The 18400-nt window shown below is 39.1% G+C and overlaps 2 protein-coding genes across 2 annotated transcripts in view; one reads left to right on the forward strand and one right to left on the reverse strand.

Moving 5' to 3' along the window:
• Positions 1-563: 563 nt before the first annotated feature.
• Positions 564-11244, reverse strand: LOC111863125. Its single transcript, XM_033750935.1, has 4 exons — positions 11105-11244; positions 4145-4311; positions 1041-4008; positions 564-733 (listed from the first exon to the last, which is right to left on the reverse strand). The coding sequence occupies exons 1-4, from the start codon at positions 11106-11108 to the stop codon at positions 564-566; spliced, it is 3309 nt and encodes a 1102-aa protein (XP_033606826.1). The 5' UTR covers positions 11109-11244.
• A 4772-nt stretch (positions 11245-16016) lies between these two features.
• Positions 16017-18400, forward strand: part of LOC111863127 (endoglucanase A) — a 23563-nt gene continuing 21179 nt past the window's right edge. Inside the window, exons 1-2 of the mRNA XM_023849162.2 lie at positions 16017-16143; positions 17202-17360. Coding sequence (XP_023704930.1) covers positions 16098-16143; positions 17202-17360 — 205 coding nt within the window. The 5' untranslated portion in view covers positions 16017-16097. The remainder of the gene's footprint in view (positions 16144-17201; positions 17361-18400) is intronic.

The raw sequence follows: 18400 nt of genomic DNA on the forward strand, positions 1-18400 counted from the left end.
CACCAATTTCGTTTTTTGTATGGTTCACACTATGACATCAGTTTCTAAGAGTATGCGGTATTCAGTGGTACAATATATTGTGAATAATGAGTTGGAAATGATTTGGAAGCAAGCAGTCATTGCCTAATAGAGGTGCTACCCTGAATTTGCCTGGAGGGAAGAAGGATATGGATAAAGAACATCAATCAGGGTGTCAGCTGAGATTTCAACCAGGCACCTTCCAAATACAATACAAATCACGAGTGTTACTGTTACACCAAACTGCTAAGTTCACCACTAAAAATCCACTGTTCTTTTTTTATATTACTGAAACAATCCGGTTTCTGTTTACCAATAAAAGTTATAGTTAATGTAAAATACTACTGCAATCAATGCATTTCTCTCTCCATAGGTTCAGATGTTAGTCTGGGTGTGTTCTGCCACAAGTCTTCACACAACATATTATCAGGATGTAACAGTGGCAAACAGTTTACAGAATGGTAATTTTGAATTTATTGTAACTACTGCTTGCCTCCTTTCATCACAGGACAAAAGAGGCATGAAATATTAACAGATTCTTTAACTTATTGTTGTGGGTAGTGGGGATGGAGGGGCTGTGGCTGGGCTCTTCTGGATAGGCCAATACGAATTGAACGCCTAACAGGTACATGATTTTGAAGGGCCTTCTCTTCTATGTTGCTGGTCCATGCTTTTGGGAACTGATACTCAAAGTTCTGTTCACCTTTGGTTGGAGCTGTGGAAAATAAATGTGACACATTTCAGAATTTGACCACCAGCAGTAGTGGAGGCGGTAGGTGGTAGGAGTAAATTTTATCATTATAGGCTCAAATTGTTTTCTTACTATTATTTATATATTTAACTATATTTCACTCTTTACTGCCTATATGTCCTTGAAATCTTACACCCTCTGCAGGAAAATGTGACATGCAATGCTGAATTTTTCTCAAAAATTAGGCTCACCAGTTTTCCACTATTAAGTCAAGAAGGAAGGGAGAGAGGAAGGTTATTAAGCACGGTTATAATGAGGCTGTTCAATTTACCTTTCATAATTTGGTCTGTCATGTACAGCTCTTTTTGGTTCACGTCAACATCCGTCCAGGAAATGTCTTTCACAGTATCAGGAACCTTATGATCTGAGTCTACAAAATTTTCTACATTAATTATTGAAGTATCCTGTACTTTAGGTAAATATTCCTCATATTTAAAATTTGTGTCTTCATTATCATCAGTAGAGAAACCTTCAATGATTTCAGATTTCTCTGCCCTTGAATTATGGTTGGTAGGTAATTCAGAAATGTGAGACTCTGCTGATTTCAGGGTATCATATCTTCGTTTTTTGGGTAAAGAAACAGACTCCAGGTAGAGAGCTTCAATGTGTCTCTTCAAAGTCAAATTCTGATTGTTAAATTGGTTGCTTTTGTTGCTGAAACATAAAAAACAATAACTCTGGTTCTCTAAGTTGATCAAGCTTCTGATATTTGTTTGTACTGTAACATCTTGTGTTGACTGCCCCTCAGTATAACATGGCTGTTTGTGTATGTCATTTTCATGTTTCCTGACAGCCATGTCTATGCATGAATGCAGAGCGTTTTCTAGACTGGTGTTACGAACTTGAGACATATGGCTGGGACTACGTCTGTTCTGTGTACAAGGATATTGCACTGGTTGTGTCTGATAACTATCTTCCCAAGAATTAGATACAGACTCTGCATCTGATTTGGGAAAGGCAGTGTAGTCCTCGACAGGCAGATGTTGATGACTGAAATCATTACTACACATAATATCTGATGAATATGGTCTTGTGAACATTTGTGTTCTTTGTGTAGATACATATTCTGGGCTGGATATATTTCCCCTTATCATGAAAGATTCATGTTTGCTATTAATTTTGCTGTCAGTTTCAGTAATGTGACAAATTTCTACCTGTGGCTTATATTTCTGAGATGTTTTTACTATCTGTCTTCTGTTTGCATCAGTGTCACTTGGCAAAGTAAGTGCACACATCTTGCCCTGAACATTTGCATCTCTAGTATAGTTAATGCATGTTGAGTGTGTGACATGGGAATGACTTGTTTTGGCCTCTTCTGTACATGTTTTATTTTCTGGTCTGTTCCAAGAACTAATATGTGGCAGGATGCAGGCTTCGCATTGAATATTTCTATCTGGAATTACCTTACTGCCGCTGAAAATTTCATTCTGAGACAGTGGGAATATGATATGCTGTTTGGTTTTTCTTGGATATGCCCTTTTGTTTACATGAGCTTCAATTCCAGTTATGCTGTGGCTGTTATGAGATTCCATCTCAAGGGCATTTCCATCTTCTCTATACCAAGGATTCATGTCCTGTATAATTACCAGTGGAACTTCATAGTCGTTGTAACTAGTATTCATTTCAGATGGAGATGGATAGTACAGTTTATTTTCTTCACAAAAGCCATCACTTTTTGTTTGCAGTTTCTGTGACTTGTTACATAATTCGCTGAAACAGACATTTGTATTTAATTCAGTAGCAACACTGGTATCTAAATGGTCTGACTGCACCATATAAACATTCTGATTAGAGTCAACAACTGCTGTTTCCTCAGTGGTTTCATGATAAACTACATTAACTGAATTGCAAGGCATCTCTATTTGCTTGTTTTCCTTAATATCTTCTGTGGGGTGTTCCATCAATTTTGATATATTTTCATAGTGAACTTCTTCACATGCTGTGAAAGTGTCACTGAGACTGTCACTTCCATCCTCAGCATCTTCTGACAGCTGTTCATCGTCTGTGCTATTATGGAGTAAAAAGGTGGGTAAGGATGGCTGAGACAAACTCCTTATTTTCTGCGACATTATTATGGGATGTCCTCTAGAACTAGTTTTGGTTTTATCTGTGCCTTCTGTTATAAAATCATGTAAGTCATATAAGGACTCAGCATCCATCAATTTCTTCTGCTTTTTGATGTCTGATGGCACACTTGCATCAGTTTCAAAACTGTATTGTTCCAAACTTGCTGACATCTCACTTTCTGCTGTAACAACACATTTCTGCAGTGCAACACCTGGTTTAAAGGGAACACTATCTTTATGAATTACTTTTCTGTCAGAAATATCACACCCTTGAAAGAAATTCACTTCTATATTGCGTTCATTGAAAGATGTGCAGTCACCTAACATGCTAGAATGCTTTTGAAGGTTCTCTGGATTACCATTTATGATGCAGTGAGCTTGAATTTGACTGTTTTTACTAATTGAATTGTGTGTTTTTAATATTTCACATCTGTCACCTTCCTTCCAAGTATAAGATGCATTAAAACAACTTCTGTGACTAGTATACAAAGATGCTTCTTTGTTATGAAGATTAGGAGGCATGGTAGACCAAAGCATGTTCACTGTCTGCAAGGATTTTCTTTGCCATGTAGCTGACAGATTTGTGTTGTTGATCATTATCCTTCCTCTGTTTTCAACTAAATCGTTACAGTAACTGCTTATCACAGTTATTTTATCTTCCAACTTGCCAAATGTTTCACTTTGTGCACTGTGATCCTCTGAAGCACTTACATCAGGGATGTTTGAAAGGCAAAGAACTGTGTGTGCCTTACATGAGCCACTATCGAGTACATATTGACTATTTACTGAATTATTAAAGATTTCAAGGAATTTATACAATGAGACGATGTCAGTGTCTGCTTTTATGAATATCTGTTGTAAATAATCAGGAAAAATATCAACTGATGATCCCCCAATGCCCATGATATTCTGATGAGATGCATTTCCATACATGCTGAACTTGGACAGTTGTGGGCTAAACTGTTGTCTCTCATATGTATGACTGTTGACTGGAACACTGTCATATATATCTGGAACATTCTGTATCACTTTCAGAGACTGTTTGTTTTTAGAATGATTTAGTGGATTCTTCAAAAGAGCAGCTCTGTTGTTAGGAACACTGGAAATTATTGAGTTATAGTTCATCCCTGAATTAATAATTTCTGCATGTGTAGTATGGCAAGTTTTTGGCTCCTGTTTGGAACGAAAGTTTTTCACTTTAATTACTTACTGAGTTGCAAGGTAACATAGTAAGGGCTGGATTATTCACCACTATACCTGTTTTGCTCACTATTTCTTGGTAGTCTCTAATGTTAGTTAATTCACTTACCATTTTTTTAAATTGTTGATTAAGCTTTGTATATGCAAAGATGAGGTTCCCTGTGTCCAAATTTACATCAGCCTGAGCACAATTACGCATATCACTGGTTATATCATTAGCAGTTAATTTGGATATGCTTCTAAAACTGTTCTCATTATTCTGATGACAGCTCCAATCTGAAAATTGAATCATTAATAAATAAGTTCACTGAATTGAAATTTTAAAACAGGACATACAATTGGAAGTTACTATCTCAGTCAAACAATTATCCATCATATTCTTAAGAATAAAAGAAAGCATTCTGCTTATATTGCTTATATTCGTATTTGTCACCATAGATATGTCAAAGACCATATATTAAATGAAGTCTTTAAACTGATTTTGGGCACAGTATGAACTTACTGTGATTATTTAAAACGCGTTAAAAAAGTTTAATGGTAGACACTGCTGCACCTAAACTAATATGCAATGGCACAGAATTATCTAAAGAAGTGGTATCAATGTCTTCCAATCAGTGAATCTGAGTCACATGAGGCTAGGAGACATACAACTGGTTATTTCTTTTTTTAACAAGGGAGTTCCGGGTTGAACTCATAAAATTCACTTTCCTGTTGCGTACTTACAAATCTTCCCTTATCATTGTCTTATTCTGGCAATGTAAATTTATAATCCAACAATAAAGTGCAATTTTGCTCGCAAGCTAGTACACTGGACTTGTGTGCAATTGGTCACATGATCAAGTACTAGCTGAGCAAATTTTCTTATTGCTTGCAATTGTAAATATGTTACATGTTACTGTTTTTGTTTCTATTATTTTCTTCTTGGATGAATTTAGTACTTATGTTCACAGTTTGTCATTTGTCTATGTTAAATTTGTCAGACATAACCTCAAAGTTCTTCACTGTCCCCATATTTCAACAGAACTTGTAGATATGTTCATGGTTTATCTCCATGCGAAAATTCAAATGCTTCACTTCAACAGTTTGTTAGTTATTGCCACCAAACCAAGCTCTAAATACAAATTAATTCAGTTGTCATACTGTTGTTTTTTGTTCTACAAAAAGATTACCATACATAAAGTTGCACATTTTTTGAAGCTCCATTACCAAATATAATTTCAGGATCCTATTATAACGTTTTTCGATGTTTGCAACCGTTACTGACCCCCCACCTATAACCTCTTGAGGCCAGTTCTTTATCCACTTATTATTTCATAATTGCACTAACATTTCTTCTCTCTTGTCACTGAAGTGAATGGGAAACTGATCAACTTCTCTAATTCACAAAATGTTTCGCTAATGGACTACACTTACTAACCTGTTTTCCTCTATGCTGCATTGAACTTAAATTGGCTCTCATGATGGCTTTACAGCTACTGCTATAGGCATGCCACCCTTTGGGAATTTTCCTACATATGCTGGGGTGATCTCAGCATTCAGCATGGAACAGTCTTAGATGATATGAGGTGTGTGATGGACAGTCAATGTGATTCCCCAAGCTTAGCTCATGAGACACTATATCAAGTGAAGTTCCCACTACATGTTATGTTACTCAGTGGCCAAAATTAAAAAAGTACACAGTTTAGGTGTTTTATAATGGCAAAGTGGTAGCCACACAGACAACATTATCTCATGAGCCTACATCTTTTTCTTAAAAGAAAATGAGCTAACAAAAAGTGGTTAACACATTGAGGACCGGCAGCATGATATCATGATTTTAGGACACATTAGGTTGTAACACACTATACCTTGCTCTGGCGCCACCCAAGTTTCACGCAATGGCGTAATAAAACTCTGGAATGTTTGCTTACTTGTCAGTAACTTTACCTCGCTGTGTTCTTAACCCTCTATAAACGAAAATGCTTTGCTGCTCTTTGAGCTGTATGTATCAGTCAGTAGTTAGTGGTGGGGTATGGACAAGGACAAATTCTTCTCCGATAAGCCAGCTGGCCTGCCTTGAGAGACGTGTAGTCATGGTGATTCAGAGAGTGGCAGTGACAGGGAAGAACAAAGAATTGTGGCCAAAGACAGTAAAAGTGACAGTAGCTCTGATGATAATGGGGGTAATAACATTGAGGGGACTAACATTGCAGGGACAGTAACAAATCTAAAAAAATCACAAAATTCTAAACCGATTCAAAATTGAAATACAAAGCATTTCTGATGAATGTGGCAAAGGCCTGGGCTACAGAGCAGAACCAGAACCAGAGTCAGACACAGACTTAGTGCGACCGGGCCCATCAACTCCCACCCCACACAGACCTCATGTGGACCCCCTAGGGCGACTCTCGGGTGATATGCGGAAACATACCATCTTGAAAATTGTGAAGAGTGAACATTCCAAGGGGAAGCATCCTTCTAGGCAATGCTGTGTTTGCACAGTTCACAAAAAAGGAGTATGTCTACATTTGCAAGTTCTGTGTAATGCCACTTCACAAAGGGGAATGTTTCCAGAAATTTCACACCCTCAAGCACTTTTAGGAGCATTGGTAAGCGTTCTCCAAAAATTTTAGTTCATACAATTAATTAGGAGATTTTATATTAATTTCTAAAGTGAACAGTGCACAAGTTAGGATAGTAGGTTTAATAATGGCTGCCCCAGGGTGATTTACATATTTAAATCGCCGGTCCTTAATGTGCATAATTTTGAATAATGTCCATAACTGTTTTCTAAATTACACTTCAATCTGCCGAGGTCTGATCTGAACAACAGAAGGAAAATCTGACCATGCCAAAAACTCTGAGTTACTTGCTTTTCTACACGGGGGGGGGGGGAAATTGTTCCTGTCAGCTATACAGTGGAACAGTTATGTTCAGCCAGTCAGTTTTTTTTTAGAAAGTGATCTAAAGCCAGCTGTGATATGCATACAATATTATACTATAATAAGTTCAACACTGGATCAGTGAAGCTCATAATACATCCTTGTATTTGAGCACTATTATTGATGACGTATGATGTATTGCAGGCTGAATCATCTATAATTTTGAATAAAATCTCTGCATTTACTTATCTTATGGGCTGACCAAGAATGATATTGGAAAGACAATTTAGTTGTAAGATATGATGCTTTCATGGTGGCTAAAGTTAATTAAATCTTCTTGGGCTATCACCGATGTGAATGGGTTAAAAATGAATCATGAATGTTTGCCTGGCTTCGTCTCCTTTCCAAGCCAAGCAAAGTCATGACTCCACTCATAAGCACCACATGGCTTATACCCAGTTTATACCATGGGCTCCTGGTTAATATATAGATGGGAAAGATGGATCAAATTTCACATCAGATCCTGACGATGAGGACAGAAATGATCCCTGAAAGATCAGCCCTTTTTTATCAACTCACACAGCTGACAGCCTAATAATATTTCACTGACAATTTAATTAGCCTCAGTGTGGGCTGTGGGCCTAATTCATGTACAGGAGGAATCAGGAAAAGAACAGTATACATGTTCCTTCCAGCACCTGTTACAATTGATGGATCCAAGGTTCTCACAGCAGTGTCTGTGAAGAGTTCTGTCTTCTGTAATATAATGCCATGTAGTCTAGTGAAAGTCAACTAGCATTTTGCCTCCATCTTTGGAGTTAAAGAGTACGTCAAGAGAAACCAGCATGAAGCAGGCAGTGACCAGAACTTGTTTAATGCTGGTTTCTTGCTTGGCTTGCTTTATGCCCCGGAAAATGGAGGCAGTATATTCCTCCAAAATATTGACTCACTTTCACCGGACTATATGGCATGATATTCCAGACAACAGAACTCTCTATCTATTACAATGAATTGTAAACTGATTAATTTCCATTCCTTAAAAGAATACAAGGTGTAGTGTAGTGAAGATTCAACAAGTACAGCCATGTCTGATACAGTAGAATGGAAGAGAACTGGGTGGTTGGTTCTTCCTTTTGGCAGTGGTGTAGCAAAGAGAATGTTGTAAGATAATAAAGTAGTGCACAGATATCATACATGGATATCATGTTTACATGTGAGCTCAAATCAGTTTAATATATTTCACATATTAACAAAAAAATCCATCTGTTATATACAAAATATATGGGCATGTAACACATGCACACACAGTGAAACTTTATATCTCTATCAAAGGCTGTTCATCATTTATAATTCTTCAGAGAGTATGCTGCCACTGAAATTACCTAAGGAAAGAAATCTGTATATAGACCAACATACTGTACCTTAACACACACAAAATCATAGTAGACTTATTGTGCCTGTGAGCCTGGTAAGCTAAAGACCCTAGACATTTTGGACACAATAGCCTGATTTCATGTTTCAGCTAGATCCAGTTGTATACAATTATTCTAGACATTCAGAAAGAAACATCACACTACTACAGTGTATTATGTCTCCCAGATTGTTTCATTTCCTAATGCATCACTTGCTCACAATTTTTTTAACACACTGTGAACATAGGAATTTGTATTCTGATTTCATAACCATAGTGCAGTGTGTGAAGACCTGTTACTACCCAATCACCACTTCAGCACACACTGCACTATGGGCTGCCTTAATTATCAGGAAGACTATGACTAATCAGTCCATCACAGTCAGTAGGGATGTGTGCTTGTAATGGAAGCCTTTGTGTTACACTGTAAAGGAAAATGCTAACTATACATGCTACCTGTTTAATATTCAGTGATTTTTGTTTTATTATCAATATAAGCAATGACTGTTCTAAATGTCATTAACTGAATGATCTTTCTAACAAAGACTGTGTCTTCTGGTGAGGATAGGAACCAAAATTTTAAACGAGTTTTGTTATTTGAAGGGTTACAGTACTGTTCTGACATATGTCTAAGAGACAACCTGCTACAACAGAAAAACCTCAGGTTAGATTGCTGTTGCTGGGATGTGAAGGAGGTAGCCTGAGAACTTTAAATGATACCACTGGACTACTATCTCTTTATTTATTTGTTTATACATGCTTTAGTGAATCACATTATTAGTAGCTCTGACTATAGAGCACAAGATGACCAGATGATTAGTGAACTGCAAAGGATGGGAATGGAAGTAGCAGTGGCCTAATTTGAGATACTATCCCTGCATTTATCTGATGAAAACAACAAACCTCTAGAACATGATGCAAGAGTGCTAACAATACAACCATATATTAATTAGCAACAAGGAATTGTGTATGAAATAATTAACACTACTGTACTAGTCCCATTGCTCTCTCACACCTCACAAATGCTCTATTCAATAAACTCACCCCAGAAAGATTTGTGAGACTTGAGGTTCTCATGGCAGTGACTATAAAGAGCACTCTGGTGTATGTTTACTGACATTCCAGGGAAGCATAATACCTCCTCCTTCAGGTTCATACAGACGGCCAAGCAAGCAGCAAGAAGAGTATTTACTGCTTGCTTCCCTTACACTTGGACCCTGAAGGAGGCAGTACACTCTCTGAAATGTTGGTAAATTTCTACTGCACTGCATGGCATAACATCCCAGAATCAGTGGTCTCCATGTCACAGAATTCATTTAATGAAAGATTCTTATAATTTTCTGCATTTAGGTGTTATGTATGAACATAATTTAGGATTAATCACAAAATTTCTATATTTGAGAAAATCCTTCATTACTCTATATACATTAAAATAAAATAATATCCATTCAAACTCTTGCTTTTGCACAAGTGTCTCTTACGCTTATGAATCAATTTGCTTGTTTTCATTAAACATGGTATGAATGGCATATTACTGGCAGTCGTGTCTCCATAAATATGTTTTCCCACTCACTGTAGGTCAGTTTGTTTTTATGAAGCATGCTGCTAATCTACTGGCAAATATATATGTAATATGGCTACTGGATTCAGACTGTATTTCTGAATCATTCTGGCAGCCACATTTTTATTCTATTTTAAATATCTGCCACCAAGACTAAAAGCATGAGAACAGATAACATTCAAGGTATAACTGTCACATGAGACAAAATTACCATACAAGTATCGCTATTTAAGTATTTATGATACCTTATCCCAGAACAAAGAATGAATGTAGAAATAAAATTACCACGTTACAACAAAATTAATGGAATTATTGTCATAATTTTGGCAAATAAATGAGAAACAAAAATAAGATTACAAGCTGGGCTGCAAAAACGAATTTGAAACATGTTGCATGCCTGGCTATCTATGAAATGTGATACCAAAGGACTGGAAGCAGCAGCAGCGAGTTTCTGTTACTTTTACTAGATAGTATTACATGGCCAATCATCACTGAAATATAAATATGTAAAGAGGAAATAAACGCTTAAAATGTTACCAAGGAAACTGAAGGCTACAATGAGTGATGGCTAAGGCATTTGCATTTTACGAACGCAAATATTACAATCAAGAGAACAGAAACTGCAGGGGTGAACAAATTCCGAATGTCACTAAACAAAGACAGAGAGCCTCTTGCACCCTGAGGATTAAGCTAGGTCAAGTAGGCCTCATTCTTACCAGTTTCATGGCGATGATGAATGTCATGATCCTGAAAATTCTAATTACCTTACGTGAATAACCTAACCTATCTATGACAAGCAATTTTGTTACAAAGGCCAGAGGAGTCTGTTTATAACCCAGTATGACACACAAAATTCACCACTACAGAATTACTCTTTTCCCTAACTAATATCTGGATATGCTGTTCTCCCCCCTTATAAAAAAGTTGATTCGAAGTTCGTTAAGTAATTGCATTTTTCATCGCGAATGTTGAAATAGGACAACTATTCCAGCCCTCATGATTTACATCGCAGAAAACAAACCCTCACCTTGAAGTTAATGATAATTAACTTATGAAGGTTCGTTTATTTGTTATACAATGTCACATAAATGAAAGGAAGTCCACCTTATATAAATATATGCACTTCCCCTTTTCCAGATTCTATTGCGTAAAAACTACCGGAAACATAACACTAATGACCACTGAATATGGAGTGCTGAAAATGCAAGGATATACTACAGAAAATCATTGTCTTACCCATGCTCGCAAGTGCTGAAGCACTTGTGGCGAAGCGTATTTCATTATCATTTGCACTAATAAAATCCGCCGAGTCGGGATTGCGAAATAGGTATAGCGATGGACTGTGGGTTGGACGACAGCACCCAGGCGGTCCAGACCGGCTCTGGCGCCCATCCAGCCTCCCACGCAATGGGGTACCAGGGGCTCTTTCCCCGGGGTAAAGTGGCCAGGGCGTGAAGCTGACCACTCAACTCCACTCTCCAACATATTTTCCTGGCGTGGTGCTTAATCAATAAAGCACCGGGACAACAACGAACGACTATGATGGCCGACCAACACATAATAAACCCCACGCCCCAGCAAGAACATTCCAGGCAGCAACAAGAAACAAACCAAACAAAACCAAAAGCAACCACGTGCAACTCGAGGACATCCAACTTCAACTGATGGTAACCCACATAACCAAAATAACCGGAGGAAATTACAATAGGAGGAAAGAAAACTGCATTACAGTGAGCAGCAGAAGAATCCTTAACCAAACAGCCTCTACACCTGAAGATGGTCAGTTAAGCCGAAACATGTAGTGTCTAACAAATAAATACGAAGAAAGAACCGTGAATGACGTTACACATGAACGGCACAAAAGCTCCTCAGTCACAACTTTACCTTTTTTACCTTTGCTAATAAAGTCAGTAGGAACACTAACGAAGATAGCTCCAGTTTCTGACGATGCCAGTCCAAGTATTGTTCTTTTATCACGACTGGGTCCCTTGTTATAGCTAATCGATCTCAAGATCACATGAAACAACCCTGTCGGAACCTAACACAAATGCTTTCCTTTCCGTCACACAGTTACGTGGAGATCAGACACTTTTATTCAGTTGTGATTCAGAAAAATTCAGGGTTGCAGTTCGGATGCGAAGATAGAAACACAAAATCTGCCACCCTGGACTTACCTGAATCACAACTGAATATAAGTCTGATATTTCAACAGGAAGACTGTTTTCTGGATGTACTACTCTGTCCAAAAAGTATCCGACCTTGGGCCGGGGGAAAAAAACGTTCTGCATCTGAGTGGTTACAATACCTAATCGCCTTTAAAGTAGGCCCCTTGTGACTCCACTCACTTAGCCCAGCGGTCCTTCCATGGCTGGCAGAAATTCTGGAAGGCTTCCTTTGGAATGGCGTGCAGCTGCACAGTCGCATTCTGTATGATGTCCTCACGGCTGTCAAAACGGCAGCCTTCAGCGGTGTCTTCAATCTCGGGAACGGCCAGAAATCACAAGCCATGCCAGGAGAGTAGGGAGCCTAGCGAACCTGCGGAATGCCGTGCTTGGCCAGGAAACTCTGGATCAGGTGTGATGAATGAGCTGGGGCGTTGTCATGATCGTCATGATGCAGCTGCCAGTTGCGTGCATCCTAGAGTTCCGGCCTCTTGCACCGAACTGCATCATGAAGATGGCGGAGGACTTCTTGGTAGTACTCCTTATTGACAGTCTGGCCTAGTGGTGCGTACTCATGAGGCACAACACCCCGGTAATCGAAAAAAAAAAACAGTCAGTATCACCTTCACATTGCTCCGAACCCGTCGTGCTCTTTTGGGCCTCGGGGATGTTGGATGCTTCCAGTGTGACGCCTGGACCTTGGTTTCCGGGTCATACTCCAAGTTTCTGACACAACTTAATGCAGTATCACTGCTCCAAGCGTTCTGTCATCTTGAGCGAAACGAGAATGCGACGAACACACGTTACACCACTTCGTTATCTGGCAGCCACAGAGGCATCCGGCAGTGTTGCGAGTCAGCAAAAAATCACGCATGCACATGAAAGTCCCTTCTACCACTACACTCAGTTTCCCCACTCCTTTGGCCATTACTTACAGCGGAAAAAAATAAGGTCGGATACTTTTTGGACATACAGTATATCCCTGTACCAGGCCGTGAAGGCCCATTGGATTGTGAGACACTGAGGGTCCCACATTATCTAGACAATCGGCTCAAAGATGGCGGTAAGGCTGCCAGCCTTACGTTCCGGCCGCGCTTTACTCCCTAGGAAAATTATTCAATTAATTCCTGGTACTCATTTCTGTTAGAGGCTGAGTCGACCCCAGGGCCATTTTTTTCTACTGCTAGTGGGGCAGGACTAAGTCTTTTGTACTGCGGCCACTTCTGGCCTATTGTACCAGCCCCAGATGATAGGTGAGGGTGGTTGTGAAGTAACTGGTGGACTGAAGATTGTCAGGGGAAACCGAAGTACTCGGAGAAATCCTGCCCCAGCGCCACTTTCTCCACCACAAATCCCACTTGATCAGACCCGGGATCGAACCCGGATCGCCGCGGTGGAAAGCCAGCGACTAACAGCTTGAGCTATGGCGCGGCCTGACCCCAGGGCCATAGTGCGGCTGGAAGGATTAGGTCAATTGGAAAAAAATGTCATGATAGTATTTAGTTCATGTTTCAACCAATGACAACTGCCATGTTTTATTATTTTTGCTTGCAACAACGTCAAGTATCAAGCCCGACACTACTGATTTGACTAATGCTGTTAAAAGTAATCGTTAAGTTTCGCGCTAACAAAGAACAAAAATTAATGTGTAAATGTGTACACGGTGTGTCGTTTAAATGAAAGGTTATAAACATTCGGCCGCTGGTAAATTTAAGGAAATAACTTTCCATGATCTATACGACAGATCAACTACAGTTCAGATCTTTTGCATTCATCAGATACGATGAGACAGTACATCAGCTATTCATAGACTTCAATAGAGCCTACGATTCAGTTAGGGGGGAAGTATTGTACAATATTCAAATAGAGTTTGGGATACCCATGAAACTAGTTAGGTCGATTAAAATGTGTTTAATGGAAACATACAGTAAAGTCCTTGTAGATAAATATTTGTCTAAAACAATGAGATGCTTTATTGCCACTCCTTTTCAACTTTGCCTCAGAATATGTAATTGGGAAGGTCCAGGAAAACCAGGTGGGACTGAAATTAAATGTGACACATCAGCTGTTGGTCTACGCCGATGATGTGAATCTACTGGGTGATAATGTAGATACCATAAAGAAAAACACACAAACTTTAATTGACGCAAGTAAAGAGGTTCGTCTAGAAGTAAACAAAGAGAAAACTAAGTATATGTTGCTGTCTCGTCACCAAAATTCAGGGCAAAATCATGACATAAAGATGGACACAGATGTTTTGAAAATGTGGCACAGTTCAGATATTTGGGAACAACGATAACAGATCGAAACCTGATTCAGGAGGAAATTAAGAGGCGATTGAACTCTGGTAATGCTTGCTACCATTCAGTCCAGAACCTTTTGTCTTCTCGTCTGCTGTCCAAAAATATAAAAATTAGAACATACAAAACTATAATTTTGCCTGTGGTTCTGTATGGGTGTGAAACTTGGTCTCTGACATTAAGGGAGGAACATAGACTGAGGATGTTTGAGAACAGGGTGTTGAGAATATTTGGACCAAAGAGACATGAAGTGACAGGAGGTTGGAGAAAACTGCATAAAGAGGAGCTTCATAACTTGTACTCTTCTCCAAGTATAATTATAATGATCAAGTCAAGGAGGATGAGGTGGGCAGGTCATGTAGCATGAATGGGGAGACAAAGAATGCGTATAGGATATTGGTGGGATAGTCAGAAGGAAAGAGACCACAAGAAAGACAAAGGCGTAGGTGGGTGGACAATATTAGAATGGATCGTAGAGAGATAGGATGGGATGGTATGGATTGGATAGATCTGGCTCAGGATAAGGACCAGTGGAGGGCTCTTGTGAACATGGTAATGAACCTTCGAGTTCCATAAAATGCTGGTAAATTCTTGAGTAGCTGCAGAATTGGCGGCTCCTCCAGAAAGGCTCAGCTCCATGAGTAAGTAAGTATTGATCTATAAGATATATTTCATAACAGGTCAAGAATTACTTGAGAATAAGAAAAATGTAAAAAAAAGGATTAAGTTAGGTTATGCAATGCTCAATTACATTACATTAAAATTATATAAAATCTGGATCGAAGTAAGCGATATCTCTTAAGTACAGTAAAACAGAAAACAGTTTTAACATAACAGCTTGGGGGGAGGGAAAAATCTGGTAAGTCTGTAAACAACAACCTTTGCTACACAATAGGCTAATGAAAAAATACTCGATCCATGTAACGATCGAAGTATTTTTGGACTACAACAACATAAACGATGTTTTCTATGTGGTTCATGCCGAACTGTTATAAGCAGTGTCAGTCGAGTTCGGAAATACTCAGTTGTCAGGAGATCAGTTGAGTGAAATGATGTGAAGCAGCTGGTTGGTGAGTGGGAGAGTTCAGTTGTAAGTTGGAAGTCAGTCTGTGAAGAGGAGACTAGGAGGTTGCTGTGAGATGGCTGCCAGCCTAGGAACAAGTTAGATGAGTTGTCAGTTGACTAAGAGTTCTGCATGGGCGGCTGTGACAAGAGTGCCTGGGCGCAGGAAGCTGAAGGATCTCCCTTGGTAGAAACCACTGCCAGGAAACAGCTAGTGGAGACTGTAATAGACTGAGGACATTAGTCTGCGTATGTCAGTGAACTGTAAAGTGTAGTTCCGAATGGTATGTACAAGTGGTCAATAAATCCAATATCCAGTCCGTACTATGTTATAACACTGCCAGTATCACTTGTCTGTGAGTCATTAAAAGTGTGTGTTCACTTGAATGGGCTAAAAGAGAGGATAAGTCCAGAAACACGCCGAAAGACATGTTTATCAAATGTAGCATCCAATATGAATGTAATCATTCATAATAAATCACAGTGTGTGGGCGCAGAGAGCAGTTCATATACTCAACTGCTACAAATATATTATCTCGGCTTTGTGAATTTCTCCATATTGCAGAGCTGGCGCTGAATATTATAAATGAGCTCTGACAACAAAGGTGACATTCATACGATTGTTACCACCTGTGATGCTGGTATAAACACCAGTTACAAGCATACCCAAATCACTTCTCAGTGAGCAACCAGTACCACCAACAAATGAGGGTCTTCGTTTGTCTTCTGTCTGCGCTTGCGCTCTGCCAAGGTAAGCAAGTGAAAATGGCTAATGCTCACATTGTTTAACCGAGAGGAAGGGACAAAGGATGCCTTTATTCGATCAAACGGCTCTCAGATTTCAACTCAGCCATTACTACAGCCTCTAGCGTGTCTCAAGAGAAACACTGGCATACGAATGGTAGTGGAAGTTGAAAACATATTGTCAATTTAGCTATTTTTTTTAATGCAAGTCACAATATATGACGTTTCAACAAGGAATAGGCTTACATTTTTGGAAATGATTATCATTGTTTTAGTCAAATTCTCTATACCATAGTTATCAACGCCGAAAGTGATGACATTCTCGTTTGATAGTAAAGAGTAGGCTATTGAGCTTTATACACGTAATAAAAAAGGTGGCACAATGCAGTATACAAATCTTTGACCAAGAAACCATCCAACCGCCCCAAAAAGAAATAATGTTTATGGTAAATTAATTTATATTTATCAGAATTTTCGAAATACTATGAAGGAAAGAATAATATTAAGTTACATAATTAATAATGGCTAATTATGATTAGTGTTACACCACTGGTGAGGCCTTACATGTGAATCTCCTACTCATTTTAGTTTGGTTTGCAGGCATGAAACATGGATAAAACACCGAACATGTGTATCATTCGTGGATAGTCCACGCTTTCATAACGCCATACAAATCCTCTTCTCTTTTTAAAAAGACTTCTAATGGCCGCAAATGGTACATGTCAACTCAAACTAAAACCTGAGGAAATGCAAGCATACACTCCCATTTGTGAGTTTCGAACGACGAAAACAGTACCTGACGGATTGATCAATTAAATCTATTTAATCTTATAAATAAGGATAGACTGACGTGTCACAGAAAGGACTCATTCGTGCTCGAAGAATCTGCGCTTACAATCCAAAATCAGAATGCCACTCTGATAGTCCAGATGCCGTCCCAAATGATTCTAAACCGCCAAAGACCCGATGATTTTTACCCTTCACCACAGACAAACGCTTGACCACAAAACTACGTGTACGTGGGACGCGGCAATTGTAACGGCGGAATTTGTCACTGTGTTGCAGCTTACGACTACAAGGAAGTCCTGCGCGATTCGCTACTCTTCTACGAGGCACAACGATCGGGAAAATTGCCCGCCGATCAGAAGGTCACGTGGAGGAAAGATTCAGCCCTCAACGACAAAGGACAAAATGGCGAGGACTTGACAGGGGGATACTATGACGGTAAGTGCACACACAACATGTGCGCTACTTAACGTTACGTCTAAAGTTTTAAACCAAATGAATCACTCAACTATTCTTTTTCACTGCAGAACTATACCTGAGCACAAACATCGGCTACAGAACTTAAGACCTGAGCGAATCTTAAGACGCATAGGGAAGTACTATAACACAGATCGCTAATTGAATCTCGGTTCATACATCAACTCTTCCACCCAAAGAAGCCCATGTACACATCGCTGCTACCAACATGACGTCATTTATAAATTATTTTTAACGTTACTCATAGATAACAGTACAGGTAAAATTGGTAATGTGACGTTTAACAAAATGATGGTGTAAAAAAACGTGCATGACAGAAGATTATTTCCAAGGAGTAAATTTAAACTAGCTGCACGTCTATGTCAGTATCAATTATGCGGACTAAGAGAAGATGAAAGATTTCGAAGATGTTGCTGCGTATTGTAAGGTTCCATATGACACAGAAAACTCACCCTTTCGCATTTTCTGCCTAGGCATAGAGGTCATCAGATTACTAGATTTCAATATGCAGTCTCGAACAGTTCTATCCGCAACTAGAAGTATAAAATATTATGCATGGATTACACCAGTTTCTGATGCTTAGTAATTTTAAGGACGTGCTCATATATTTTTGGAATATTCTACGGGATAAAGGGCGCCCGGCGCGTAAGGCTGACAACATTGCCGCCATCTGTGAGCCGATTGTCTAGAAAATGTGGGAACATCAACATCTCACAACCCTATGGGCCTCCACGGCCTGTTATAGGGATAGCTTTACTTTTACTTACTTACTTTTCACTCATGTTATGCTATAATACTTTGCAGTTGATGCGAAGTCTTAACATGTGTAAAGGGACGAGATCCGGTAAGAGTCATTCCTAATTACATAGTAAATTGTTAGAAGTCTATATTAATATGAAGAATGCCGTCTTCTGGGATGTGACGCCGTGTAGATCTAGTGTAAACTGACGTGTCGGAGGAACGTATCGTCTCCAGCTTCAAAGTACAACAAGGGGCAGTGC

This window comes from Cryptotermes secundus, unplaced genomic scaffold (genome assembly GCF_002891405.2).
Source record: "Cryptotermes secundus unplaced genomic scaffold, Csec_1.0 scaffold5024, whole genome shotgun sequence".
Classification (NCBI taxonomy): domain Eukaryota; kingdom Metazoa; phylum Arthropoda; class Insecta; order Blattodea; family Kalotermitidae; genus Cryptotermes; species Cryptotermes secundus.

Excerpts from the sequence above, each read along its gene's own strand:
- LOC111863125 (XM_033750935.1), bottom strand. Across the intron at positions 4,009-4,144 it reads ATCAACAATTTAAAAAAATG|GAGCCAAAAACTTGCCATAC; the intron begins GTAAGTGAATTA and ends CGTTCCAAACAG. Across the intron at positions 734-1,040 it reads GACAGACCAAATTATGAAAG|CTCCAACCAAAGGTGAACAG; the intron begins GTAAATTGAACA and ends TATTTTCCACAG.